Raw genomic sequence first — 13131 nt, forward strand, 5'->3', positions numbered from 1 at the left:
AGAAGGAGGAGGTCGATGACAGATATCTCATCTCCCTGTCCAGTGCCCTCAACTCTGCCAAGCCTGCTGCTACATGGGTGTCTGTCTCCAGAGGTGTCCAGGTGACCCTGATCAGCCATGACACTCTTTCCAGCTGTCTTAGGGCTAGCATCCGTGGCTGGTAGGGTGGGAGGAGGTGTCTTCTTGCACTGAGAGCAAGATCAGCTGAGCCCTGGAGCTGAACCTGGCCTGAGGGCTCACTTCGGCCAAGGACACCTGCTCCGCTGGCTGCCAGCGGTGGGCCCTCCAGCCTCACAGAGGAGTAATATCAGCTCCTTTTATAATCCCCTGCCCTCTGTCCTTGGTGCTCACCCTCTCACACAGAGGTGGCAGGGTGGAGGGAGGAGAAGCCTGCTCCCCTACCCTCTGGGAGCATATGGTGGTACCCTGGGTCCCCCATCAGCAGCTGGGCACTTCAAACCCCAACCTGGCCCATACAATGTTCACATGATGACTATGAGACCACACATCTGCCAAAGGCCTCGGGGCCCCCATGTGCCAGCAAGCAGGTAGATAAACTGCATCTGCTGCCGTCACACGGGGAGCAGTAAAGCCTCCTGTAGGCAGCTCCCTGCCTCAGCTCCAGCCTGGGTTCTTGGCTGTACATGTCTCAGGCAGGTTGGCATGGCAGAAGTCCCACCTTCCATCCATCCAGTGTCCTGACCCAGGTATGTCACTGGTTCCACTTCCACAGGGAAGGGGCATCTCCACTCTGACTCAGACTAGCTGTGTGACTCTGCCTCCATTTCCTCCCATGGATCACAAGGTCCTACCCGGAATAAAAGCCCCTGTCCTGGGTGACATCCCTTCTTCCTCCCCTACCCCACACCTCTTGGCACCTATCCCCAAGGATGGGGAGTGGGCAGAGGAGAACATACCCCCTCTAGCCCTGGGTTCCTGCTTCAGAACAGCTCTGTCTCAGACCATGGAAGTAGCTACCAAGCTCCACATGGTACTTGTGCTTGATGTCTGCACTGTAGACACGCTTGTGCTTTGCACACTTAGTATTAGGTGTTTTTTTTTTTAATCCTCCTACAAGCATGCAGGGTACATCACAGTGTCCTTTCATAGACTGTCACCCGATACAAAAGAGCCCTGTGAGTGGAGAAAACTAGGGCTTAGAGTCCCACTTTAGGGATGAAAGAACAGAAGTTCCAAAAGGTTAAGTTATTTTACTAAAGCCACACAGCTAGCAGGTGGCAGAGGGCTCAAGCCTCCCACTTCTGACCCCAAATACAGTGCTTTGTCCAGTTCCCACTGGAGCACAGGACCTTTCTCTGCTCCGGGGTGGGTGCCCATGGGCCTCCACTCAGCCATCTGCTCGACCACACCTTCCCAGTAACACTTGGTCACCACAGGGCCCCTCCACTGAGTCATCCCCAACACAGGCCCTGCTCCCCACCCACCCCAAAGGGGAAGGGCAGAATTGGCAAGGACCCTGACCATAGGGGAGCTGAGGCTGTGTGGCCCCAGGGATGCCCCTGTCTTCCTGAGATACAGGGGCTCGTCCTGAATCAGCAGCTACTATGTGCTGGGCCACCCTCAACCTGATCCACTTAATCCTCCCAAGGACCTGTGACATGACACTTTGGGCCTCGTGGCTCAGTGGGATCACAGGCCCCTGGGATAGCAGGGAGTTATTAGTCATCTGGCCCAGGGCTTCTCTGTCCTCACACTGACTCTCCCAAAAGCTTTGCAAAATGCCCACAACCAGGACACCACACCGCAGAGATACAGGAAAACTCCTTTGATTAATGTGTGGACATACTTAAAAATGTCCACCTAATCTCCCCTCTTTTTTTTGTGTGTGGTGCTGGGGGCTGAACTGAGGGGTGGTCTACCTCTGAGCTACACCCCTAGCCCTTTTTATTTTTAATTTTGAAGTAGGATCTCACTAATTTACTGAGGCTGACTGTGAACTTGTAATCCTCCTGTCTCAGCCTCCCAAGTACTGGGATTACGGGTGTGCACCACTACAACAAGCTTCTCCTTCTCCAATGAGGAGAAAGCCGAGGACCTGAAAGAAGACGACTTCCCTACGGATACCCCATATGAGCTTCCTAGGGCCACCATAACAGATCACCACAGACTGGGTGGCTGGAAACAACAGAAACTTCTTGTCTGGAGTCTGGAGGCTGGAGACCCATGCTCGAGGGACGGGCGGGCTGTGCTCTCTGCCATACCAGGAGGGTTTGGGCTTGTTCTACCGCTGGTGGTCCTTGGCACCTCTTTGCCATTGGGTGTGGCTCTCCAGCCTCTCCTCCAGCCTCAAGTGCTTCTCTACATACGTGTGTGTGTATCCACGTCCCTCCTCTCCTGAGGACATGAGTCACGTTGGACACAGAGCCCAGGTAAGCCCAGTGTGGCCTCATCTTACCCAATTACACTTGCGAACACTCTGTTTCCAGGAAGGTCACATTTACAAGTCCAGGTGGACATTCATTTGGGGGAATACACTTCAATCCAGGATATGCCCCAACATTAGGGGACAATCCAGGCTTCCAGCCAGTCCCCGAAGGCCCAGCCTGGCCTGACCCACCATGCTGGGCAGCTCAGCCTCTTTCTGTGTATCCTTCTCTCTTGTGGCTTTATGGAGCCACCTCCTCACCCTTCATCCCTGGCCCTCCCTGGCACTGTGCCTTTCATGGTGGAAGAACATTGTCTTCCAACTGTGAACCACAAAAGACAAAGACCAAGTTCAAGACTTCCCCACAGGACCTGGTCCAGGACCTGGACACATCCCATAAAGACTTGGTCAAGTTCACCAAACTAAATGGTAGGGATGAGTCTCCCTCATGAGGCAGGGAGGACCCCACTGACAGAAGTAACTGGCAGAAGCTGACTGGCCGTATGTACCTGTGAGCAGCCCTGCTATCTCAAAGGGGCAATGCCACACAGATTCAGAAAAGCATAGGAAGTGGACTAGTGGGCCAGACTCTGCCAGGTTCTAGCTGTGTGATTTGGAGCAGGTTATTTAATCTCTCTGTGCTTCAATTAATCATCATCACAATGGTATCCATCTTCAAGGATGGGGGCTTAAATGAGATAATGTGTGTAAAGTCTTTGACCTAACATGTAATAGATGCCCAATAAGTATTTCCTACAGGAAAGGGACTCTCCAGAGTAACCCTGGAACGCTGTTGGACTGTGGGGTGAAGCCAGTCTTATTTTGTTGTCATTGCTGCTGTTTCAATGCTAGGGATTGAACCCAGGGGCCTTCTACCTCAGAACTACACTTCCAGCCCTTTTAATTTTTGTTTTGAAACAGGGTCTCACTAGGTTGCTGAGAGTCCCGCTAAGTTGCTGAGGCTGGCCTGGAACCTGTGATCCTCCTGTCTCAACCTCCCAAGTACTGGGACCACAGATGTGAGCCACCAAGCCTGACTAGAGCAGTTCTTTGTCACTCAGGTTGCCCGGCACCGCAGCCCTGCCTACTAGATGACGCTATTATCTCTCAAGCATGGTACCAACCAAGATGGTACCCCACACACATTTCCAAATGGCCTCAAAACAGGGCTGGCCCTCTTCTGGCTGTCACTCTCTCCTCCCTTCAGCCTCCAGCTGGATGGGACTGAGATAACCTGCCCCAGAAGGAGGGCCAAGAGAGTAAATAGCTACTGCTCTAGCCCTTCCCAGGACCACTAGCACCAGACGGCGGGACACCCCAGAGCCAGCCTTGGAGGCCGGGATGTGGTCCAGAGCTGGCCTTGTGGCAACCCCACCGTCTGGCTGTGCCCCACAGTACGAGGCTCCCTGGTGGGGCCCATCATCTGATTCTCATCAAACATGCAGAATTGGTTTGCTCAAGTCCCCCAGAGGGGATTAACACAATACCCCTGATTTCTTCTTCCCCCTCGCTGCGCATCCCCCTGGCTGCAGCCTGCCTTTGTTTCAGAAGCAGCAAAACACTGTGTCTGAAACCGTTACTGCAATTAAATATGCACAAGCAGGGGGAGGGAGGGGATGAGGACAATGAAGGATGCAGAACGTCAGATGCGGCAGCTGCTCGTTGCCATAGAAACCCCAGCTCCCCACCATCCCCGAGTCACCCCCACCCCCACTCCCAGCTTCAAACCCCAGAGGGCCAAGGGCTCCAGTCCTGGGGTGCCCGCTGTCCAGGGCGGGAGCAGCTGTGGGCTGCTGCTGCTGACTTTTATGTCTTTCCTGGTATCCCCCACCACATAACACCTGTACTCCTGATTGACAGCAATACCCTCCAGTAGTCCTGCATTCGGGGCCCCAGTTACATAATAAATTACTGGAGCACTTCTACGGCTGGCTTTGGGGAGTCACAACATGGATGGAGACTGCGCCTGGTACCTGCCCTGGGTCCTCCCTCCCTCCCCAGAGACTGCAGTGCTCAGCTCGCTCCCCTCCTCTGTGTGCCCCAGCACTCAGTGGGGGTCTGCACAATGCAGTCTGTGTTCTGGAGGGTGAGTCCCCAAATTCCTTTCAGGGTGCCAGGTGGCCCAGCACTCAGCTAGGAGGACCCCCAAGGGATACAGCCTGTGCGGCACCCCGGCCTAGCTCCATAGCACCACTGTGTGGGGCGGGGAGTGACGGGAAAGAGGTCACAGAGGCAAGCTGGGTCTCTAGTTGACTGAAGGAGTTGACTGAAGGTCTGAGCTGCCCACCTGGCAAGGCAATGCACTCCTAGATGAAGAGGTGATAGTCCTGGTCCCTCTGCCCTGACCAGTCTAGTCTGGCTGTTAGACCACCACATTTGACGGTCCAGTGCTACCTAGAGAGGTTTGGGAGAGAGAGAGGCCACTGGGAGGGAGGGGAAACTAGAAAAATTATAGGTAAACCAAAGTTTATCCAGAAGCAAGACACCAGATTGATGAAGTTAATTGAAACCATATTTATTTATTTGTTTATTTATTTATTTCACGTCTGGGGATGGAACCCAGGGGCATTTGACCTCTGAGCTACACCCCATGCCCTGTTTTTTTTTTTTATTCTTTATTTTGAAAGAGGGTCTCACTGAGTTGCAGAGGGCCTCACTAAGTAGCTGAGGCTGTCCACGAACCATGATCCTCGGGTCTCAGCCTCCCAAATACTGGGATTACAAGAGTGCACCACCACACCAGGCTCTGAACCCATATTTAAATAACTATTAAACTGTTTGGACTCAAGAAAAGCCAAAGGGCAAAAGACTTCCAGTTTGTGAGAGCGTGTCAGGAACAGAGGTTTGGGCTGCTTCTGTCGGGCTCTGAGGAGGAGAAGCAGGACTCATGACTCCTCTAAAGAGACCAGTGGTGTATCTTTCACCAAGGAATATCTTTCAAAAGTCATCCCAGCATTTGGGAGGCTGAGACAGGAGGATCCCGGTTCACAGACAGCCTCAGCTACTTAGGCCCTTTGCAACTCAGTGAGACCCTGTTGCAAAATAAAGGATAAAAAATAGGACTGGGGGTGTAGCTCGGAGGTAGAATGCCCCTGGGTTCCATCCCCAGTACCACACACACACGAAAAGTCAAAGGTATGAACTTTGGGATGGGCTGTTGAAACAGGTAGTGAGCTCCCCGGCCCCAAAGGTCTCCAAGCAAAGGCTGGAGAACCTTGTCAAAGACCATGTTGAGCACATTAAATGTTTCAGCCCTACTGTCAGAAAGTGTCCTTAGGTGAATCCTCACCTCTAGATGCTCCAATTCCTGACTTGACTTGCAGGTGGGACATCATAAAACACTCGTGGTCTGATGGGCCAGACCCAGAGTGCTTGTGATTCACTCTGCCCCCAGGTAGGAGGACGCAGACACCTAAGTAAGAGAATTCTAACGGTCTAGCTACCCAAAACATTTCCCTAGAAAGCCTCACACGCACCCCATGTTGGCAGGTCATCCTGCCGGCCAGCATCCCCATCTCCCCTACAGCTCTGAGTCACTGCCCTGAGTCCATGCCAGGCCCAGGGACAGCCGCTAAGCCTCAGAGGAAGTGGAGGAGCCCAGAGTTGGCTTCTCAGTCTCTCAGAGGGGGCCACTGCCCAGAACACGGGGGTGGCTGAGCGTGAGCCCCTCCCCACCCATCTCCACACTTGCCCCTTGTTAGCTCAAGGTGGGGCTGGCCTCAGGACCTTGAACAAGGATAGCCGCTCCACCTGAGGGGCCTCAGATCCCGTCCCAGTCAGCAAGACGGTGCCCGGCCCTCTGCTTTGCTTCCCAGCCATGTCCTGGCAGAACGGCTGCACTGGTGCCAAAGCCCAGAGTCTGTCCCTTACTGGGCCATGCACAGACTGGTGTTGGAAAACTGCTGAATATCTTTGTGGCCCCACTTCTAGAAGAGCATAGTCTCAATAATTGTTTGTTGAATGAACAGATGATTTAAAGTGAACAAAGAGGCTTGTATTTGATTTAATGCTGAGAATCAGAAGACCCAAGTTCCAGTTTACTGGCTATGTGACCCGGGCCAGTCATTTCACCACTAATCTCCGTTTCCCCTCTGCAAAATGGAGACAACCCCTAAGACAGTGATAGGAACTCCTTAGAGAAGCAAGGCCCGTGAAGTACACTGCAAAGTCCTGCAGAGGTAGAAAAGAGGGGCTGGTATCTACTGACCAAGCACGTCCTACATGCCAGACACTTTTTTACTTAGCCCATACATCCACCCTGTGAACTTTCATTGGGACCTCATCGAGCAGATAAGGACCAGAGAGGTGAAGAAACTTTCCCAAGGTCTCACAGCTAACACGTAGAAGAGCTGGACGAGGACCCAATCTGACTCTGAAGCTCAACTGCTTTTCACCCAACCCCGAAGCGTCTACACTTAGGAAACAGTCCTTTTGGTGTCCCTTCGTCTTGTTGCTTGTGTGTGGGAGCTCCTCCTCAGTGGGCAAAACCCACCCCTTCGCACAGCTCCCCAGCCCCGTTTCCTCTCCCTGGTGGGGAGGAGTCCATCTCTACCTGGCAGCCATAGTAGCCCAGGCCGGGAGTAACAGACTGTGTCCTTGCTTGTGTCTCCAGAAAACAGATTTGCCATTACGCACCACGGCGGGCTGTACATCTCCGACGTGCAGAAAGAGGACGCCCTCTCCACATACCGCTGCATCACCAAGCACAAGTACAGCGGGGAGACCCGACAGAGCAACGGCGCCCGGCTCTCCGTGACAGGTAGGAGGAGGGCTGGGAAGGGAGGGCACAGCCAGCACCCAGTCAGGGCACCTAGGGAAGGAGATTAAAGAACACGCAGTAGGAACCAGACCTCGTCTAGTCTGGTTTGGGTGCCCTGTGTGCAAGGACTCTGTAAGGACTCAGGACAGACCTTCCTCAGGAGGTGGTATCAGAGGACGCTGAGTTCCCCTGAGGAGCCGGCCTGCACCTTTCACCTCCACAGCCGTGAGGGCTCTGGACCCACCCTCCCGTTCCTCTTTTTGCCTTCCCCATCAGGAAGCTCATGGATAAAATCTGATACTTGAACATAATAACTTTTAATAGGTTTGGGAGATTTTTGTATTTCCTCCTACCCCTAAGCGTTTTTAAGATTCTATTTCATCAATGAGAGCATGTGTGTCTTGTTGGAGGCCACCGAGAAACATCTGAAAGCAGGCAGAACATAATTCATAAACAGCATATCTCTTCTTTTTTTTTTTTTTTTTTTGAGGTACTGGCCATTGAACCCAGGAGCTTTCTATCTCGGAGCTACACTCCAGGCCTATTTTATTTTTTATTTTGAAATAAGTTCTCACTAAGTTGCAGAGGGCCTCACCAAGTAGCTGAGGCTGGCCATGAACCTGCGATCCTCCTGTCTCAGCCTTCCAAGTACTGGAATTACAAGTGTACACCACCATGCCCAGCTAAACAGCATATATATATATATATATATATATATATATATATATATATATATATATATTATTTTGGTGGTACTGGGTTCCTGGAAGCCCTTCTACCTCTGGGCTACACTCCCAGACCTATTTTTATATTTTTATTTGGAAACAGGGTCTCTTAAGCCAGCGTGGCTGGCTTCAAACCAGTGTGATCCTCCTGTCTCTGCCTCCCAAGCTCGGGGATTACACGCCCGGCCTTACTCTGGAACAGTTGTAGGTTTGAGGATGCTTGTTGGTTTGTTTTGTTGTGCTGGGGATGGAACCCAGGGGTATTCTACACACCTAGCCCTGTTTTATTCTCTTGTTTTGAGCAGGGTCTCACTAAGTTACTAAGGGTCTTGCTGAATTGGTGAGGATAGGCTAAAACCTGCAATCCTCCTGTCTCAGCCTCCCAAGTATTAGGATTACAGGAGTGTGCCACCATACCTGGCATGAGTAGACTTTGAGGAGGGTTCGAGCTGATCTTCACTGAATCTTCCTGTGAACCAGGGACCCCCCTCATTTGCTGTGAGGCACCTATACCCTATGAGCTGTATGTAATGACCTCCCTATTCTTACAGGTGAGAAAACCAAATATTAGGGAAGCCAGGCAAGCTGGCCCAAGGACTTAGGCAGTGGGAGGCCTAACCAGAGTTCAAGCTCTGATTCCGGGCTCCAGAGTCTCTCCAGAGAGCACCCACACACCGCCTCCAGCAGAGTGGAGAAGGCATATGGCACCCTTCGAGGGAGGCTTTCTGGAACAGTGGTTTCCACACTCTTTAACCGCAAGCCCAGACAGATGTTGTGATCATCAATCACCTATGTGAAGCATGCTGGTATTTCCCCACACCCTATACAATGCACTGGGGTAGCTTTTATTCTGTCCTATCTCAGTTTGAAGTTTTTGTTTGTTTGTTTGTTTGTTTGTTTGTTTTTTGGTGGTACCGGGGGTGGGGGGTGGGGTGGAACCCAGAAGCTTTCTACCTCCGGGCTATAGTCCCAGACCTATTTTTATATTTTATTAGGAAACAGGGTCTCACTAAGTTGCTGAGAGCCTCACTAGGAGCTAAGGCTGGCTTCAAACCTGTGCGATCCTCCTGTCTCAGCCTCCCAAGCGCGGGGATTACAAGCGTGCGCCACCACGCCCGGCTCAGTTTAAGTGTTCTAAATGCTGGTTGCAACTCACCAAATGGAGGAATTGAGGAAGTGAGATTGCGATGGCTTTTGGAAAGAGGATGAACTGACAGCCAGCACACCTGGCTTTGGGGATTAGACCCAGGTGATCACACGTCTTTTCTAGGCTCTGGGAATGGAGCTAGCCTAGCTGGCCTCTCTGCCTCTGTCTGCCTCTGGCGTTCTGTGGTTTGGTGAGATCTACTCTGATCAACACATGACTCTCCAGGGCCCAGTTCATCTGCCTAATACATTTGGAGGCCAAACTAGGAGAGCAAGAGGGGAGGGTGACAGCCAGGTTCTCTGGCTCACCCTGGTGTGCCTTGGCCTGGGTCTGGCACACAGTAGGTGCCAAGTGAATAGTCATGCATTGGTCAGTGCAATGGCAGCCATGCTGTCTTGGGGAGTAGGCGGGGCTATGCTATGTGGCCCCATCTTTGTGGTTTGACTTTCAAATCTGCAGTTGAATTCCCAAATGTGTGTTGGAGCCGTTTGTCTCCAAATCACAGGGACTTGTTTGTATCATGTTTTGCATCTCATTTGCATGCTTGTCATACATTGTGGGAAAGGCACAGAAATTCCCCTCCTGCAGGCCTTCCATGACCATCGAAACCTTCACCCTCCAGTCTGTTGGTTGGGCTGCCATTGGGGGGGAGGGGGATGGGCAGGAGTGTCTCTAAAAAAAAAAGACACCGAACTGGAGGATGTGAGCAGCCTTCTCCTTCCTCATGGAGCACAGCTGTGGGAGAAGGGGAAGAGGAGCAAGAGAGAGACCCCTCCAGGACTCACACAGAAAGCCTGAACCTGGACACGGAAGCAGCTTAGGATGGTACTTTGGCAGTGGGAAAGAGAAAGGCCAGTGCAGGACAGGAAGGGAAAGACCACACAGAGACAAAGGAAGATAGAGGAGCGAGGAAGAAGGAGGGACCCGAGAGGAGGGGAGGGGACCCTGATGTGATGTGACGTGACTGTGAGCTGCTTGTCTCTGCAGAAGTGCAGCTGGCGCTAGAGCAAGGAGTATGGGGAGTTGTGCAGGGACCCGGCTGGGCCTCCAGACACACCCCATCCCAAGAAAGGCTGGCGAGGGTGTGTGCGGCAGCGGAGTGTGGTGTCCGGCCTCTCGTGGCCAGGGCCCTGGAAGGGCATGCTTCCCTGGACAAGACTGAGCCCAGGAAGTGGGCTGGAGCTGGCCAGGGCAGAGCACATCCGTGCTCCTCCTCCAGTGCTCACTAAGTCTGTGTTAGAGTTGGGGGGTGTGGGGAGGAGGATAATGAAGTGTGTTATCAAAAGGGTATTTATGATCCCAGTAGGGCCAAAAAAAGAAGGCATTTACAAATCAGGCCACCTCAGCCTCACTTCTCGCTGGCTATGTGTGCGACCTCGCGAGAAAGACACGGCGTCTGCGAACCTCAGCTTCCTTACCTGGAAGCTGGGATGCTGGAAGCGGTGCTGAGGAGGGCGGCTGCTGTGGCGTGAAGTGCTGAGCGCCGCGCAGGGGCACTGGCCGCCCAGCGGCAGCGATGGCGATGCGGGTCCCATCCACGTTCCCTGTGTTCCTGAGAAGGGGGTGTGGAAGAGAGAATGTTCACTTCTACTTCCCGTGTGAGATGAAGCCGTCGTAGGCATAGTCTGAGCCTCCCCCAAGCACTCCTGCCAGTAGCTGTGCGCTGGGAGCCCTCGGCGTCGGCCCGGTGCTTTGCAGCGTCCCCACTGAGACTGTGGACAGGGATCGGCGTCTGTGCTTACAAAGGAGGAAGCTGGGGACTAGAGTGGCTGCGGGGCCAGGCCCAGGCCCCAGGGCACAGGACAGAGCCAGGAGCAGAGGCTGAGTTCCTTATCCCTGGACACCTGTGCAGGGCACCCTGATGCCAGCCCAGCCCAGCCCCAGGGCAGCCCTTGTGGCCTCTGTGTAACCAGGGCAGGCCATCTGTCTTCCCGGCCCCTGCGCTGGGGCTGGCAGCACCCAGTCCCCTCAGGCCATCGCGTGTACACGCCGCAGCATTTTACTTCTGCTCCAGAGTAATGAAAGAGGTTTCTTTTCCTCAGAATTTAATTTCACGCCTGAGCCTCGGTGATTAATTCCCCCCCCCCCCAGCCCCGTCCTCCACTTGTAAACTCCGCTGTGCGCCATGGAATTTGTGTGTGTTTGCATCAATTAAGTGTCACATTGAGTAACTCCTGCGTGGCACGGGACTCGTTCATCTCAACTGTTCCCATCGGGGTGGGGGTGGGGAAGAGGCCGCAGAACCTGGCAGGGGGAGGATGGGCACAAAATAGCAATCGCCCTGCTCATCCGCCTCTCCATGCAGTCTGTGAAACATGTGGACACACGCTGTGCCATCCTTGCTTTCAAAAGCCTTGTAAAGCCGGGCACAGAGGCACACTCCTGTAACCCCAGCACTTGGAAGGCCACAACAGGAGAGTCACAGAGTCAAGGCCAGTGCACCATAACTTAGTGAGACCCAATTTCAAAATTTAGGGGGGAGTGGCTGGGGAATTAGCTCAGCGGTACAATGTCCCTGGGTTCAAACCCCAGTTCAGAGAGAGAGATTTGTGAGGTCTGGAACTCACCCCTGCCAGGCAGATGGGGCCCCTCAGCAATGAGGACTCAGGGAAGATCAGCAGCCCGGGACCTCGTGCCCTCTGCCACTCACAGGCGCCTCCCACAGAGCACTGGAAGACAGGAAGGGCACAGAGCCTTCTAGGAAGCCTCCCCCCAGAGCAAACCCTGGCTCAAACCCTCTCCAAGAGACATGAGCTGAGGACAGAGGACATTTCCACCTAGTGAAGGGAACCAGCAGGGTCAATGGCTCCCACTCTGTACTCCTGAGCAAAACCCACATGATATCCCCAGTGGGGACCCCACTAAGGCAGAGGGTCTCTGAGTTCCATTCTTGAGTCTGCAGTGAGATTCTGAGCCAGCACCTCGTCTCTCTGGGCTCAGCGACCTCGTCTTATTTTATACCTCCAAGGCCCTGGGCAGCTCAAATGTGCTTCCAGTCTATGAAGTTCTACGATGGAGTATTATCCAGGAAAACCAGACTGGGGCCCTCTGTGCTCCGGAGCGCCCTATTCACCTTCCTTCAGACATGGATTGGTCCATAGCAGTGGGGTGGAGTGGGGTGGGGGCTGCCCTACGTCGAGGTCAGTGTTGCCTCAAGGAGCCCCAGTCTTCTGTGGCAACTGCTGTTGAAAAGGTGAGGCCCCCAGGAATTGCCTCTAGGGGAAGATAGGGGCCAAGGCCAGGTGTGGGAGACACTCCGTTTCACGATCGCCTTTCTGTGCTTTATGAAGTTTCACCACATGCATACATTACCCATTCTAAAAAACACTTTTAGATTGTTTTCTTTTAAATAAGAGTATGGGGGGGGGATTGCTTAAAATAAATGAAAGAAAAAAAACTCTACAGGAGTCCAGGGCAAGTTGAGGCAGGGGAGGGGGTATCCAGTCTGTGGCAGATGAATAGGAGTGGGCCATGCAAGGCAGGCCAGATGGGCATCCAGGTTGACCCAGGATGCCACCACGGGAACGTGGAGACAAGGGGTATGAGCAGGCCACGGAGTACACAGCCAGAACACAGGAGGTCTTGGGACTGGGGATAAGAAATGGGGTGTCATTAGGTTAAGGGGAGTTCGAAGAAGCCATGAAGTAGAGGAAGGTCCCCAAGAGGCCTGTAGGGTGAGTAGCTCGCTCAGGTGACCGGGTGGCACGCGCCCTGAGGGCCTGGGTCTTCTAGCCTCACAGGTACAGGTTCTTCTTGGTTTGGAAGCACCACATGGAGGGGGCTTTCTGGGGCAGGGGTCTGCAGAAGGCTTCATCTCTGGAAGCTTCTAACTCCATGGCAATGCACAGGCATCCCTAAGTCTGCCCAGAGTGCAGGCAGGAGGAGATGGGGCAGGCGCAGGTAGAACGTGCCCTCCATCCTCAAGGAACAACCCCAGTCTAGCTGGAGGTCCAGAAGGAGACTTACCAAGAACTGCCAACTGGAAACACCAAGTCCCACGTCCCAGGGGTCACTGCCTCGAGACAGGATGAAGAGCGCACTTCCCTCTCTGCACCTTGTGTTCTGCTTTCCTCTCTTTGGTCTGTCTCTGATGGAACCCCACCATATTCCCTCC

General features: G+C 53.4%; 1 protein-coding gene across 2 annotated transcripts in view; it reads left to right on the forward strand.

Moving 5' to 3' along the window:
- DSCAML1 (DS cell adhesion molecule like 1) overlaps window positions 1–13131 on the forward strand; it is a gene marked incomplete at both ends in the record, with an annotated part of 278054 nt that overhangs the window by 191194 nt on the left and 73729 nt on the right. For both annotated transcript variants that reach the window (XM_080709543.1, XM_080709544.1), the window contains one exon: window positions 6999–7145. In XM_080709543.1, the coding sequence (XP_080565669.1) occupies window positions 6999–7145 (147 nt within the window). The remainder of the gene's footprint in view (window positions 1–6998; window positions 7146–13131) is intronic.

Source organism: Muscardinus avellanarius (assembly GCF_963383645.1).
Source record: "Muscardinus avellanarius genome assembly, chromosome: 1".
Taxonomy (NCBI): domain Eukaryota; kingdom Metazoa; phylum Chordata; class Mammalia; order Rodentia; family Gliridae; genus Muscardinus; species Muscardinus avellanarius.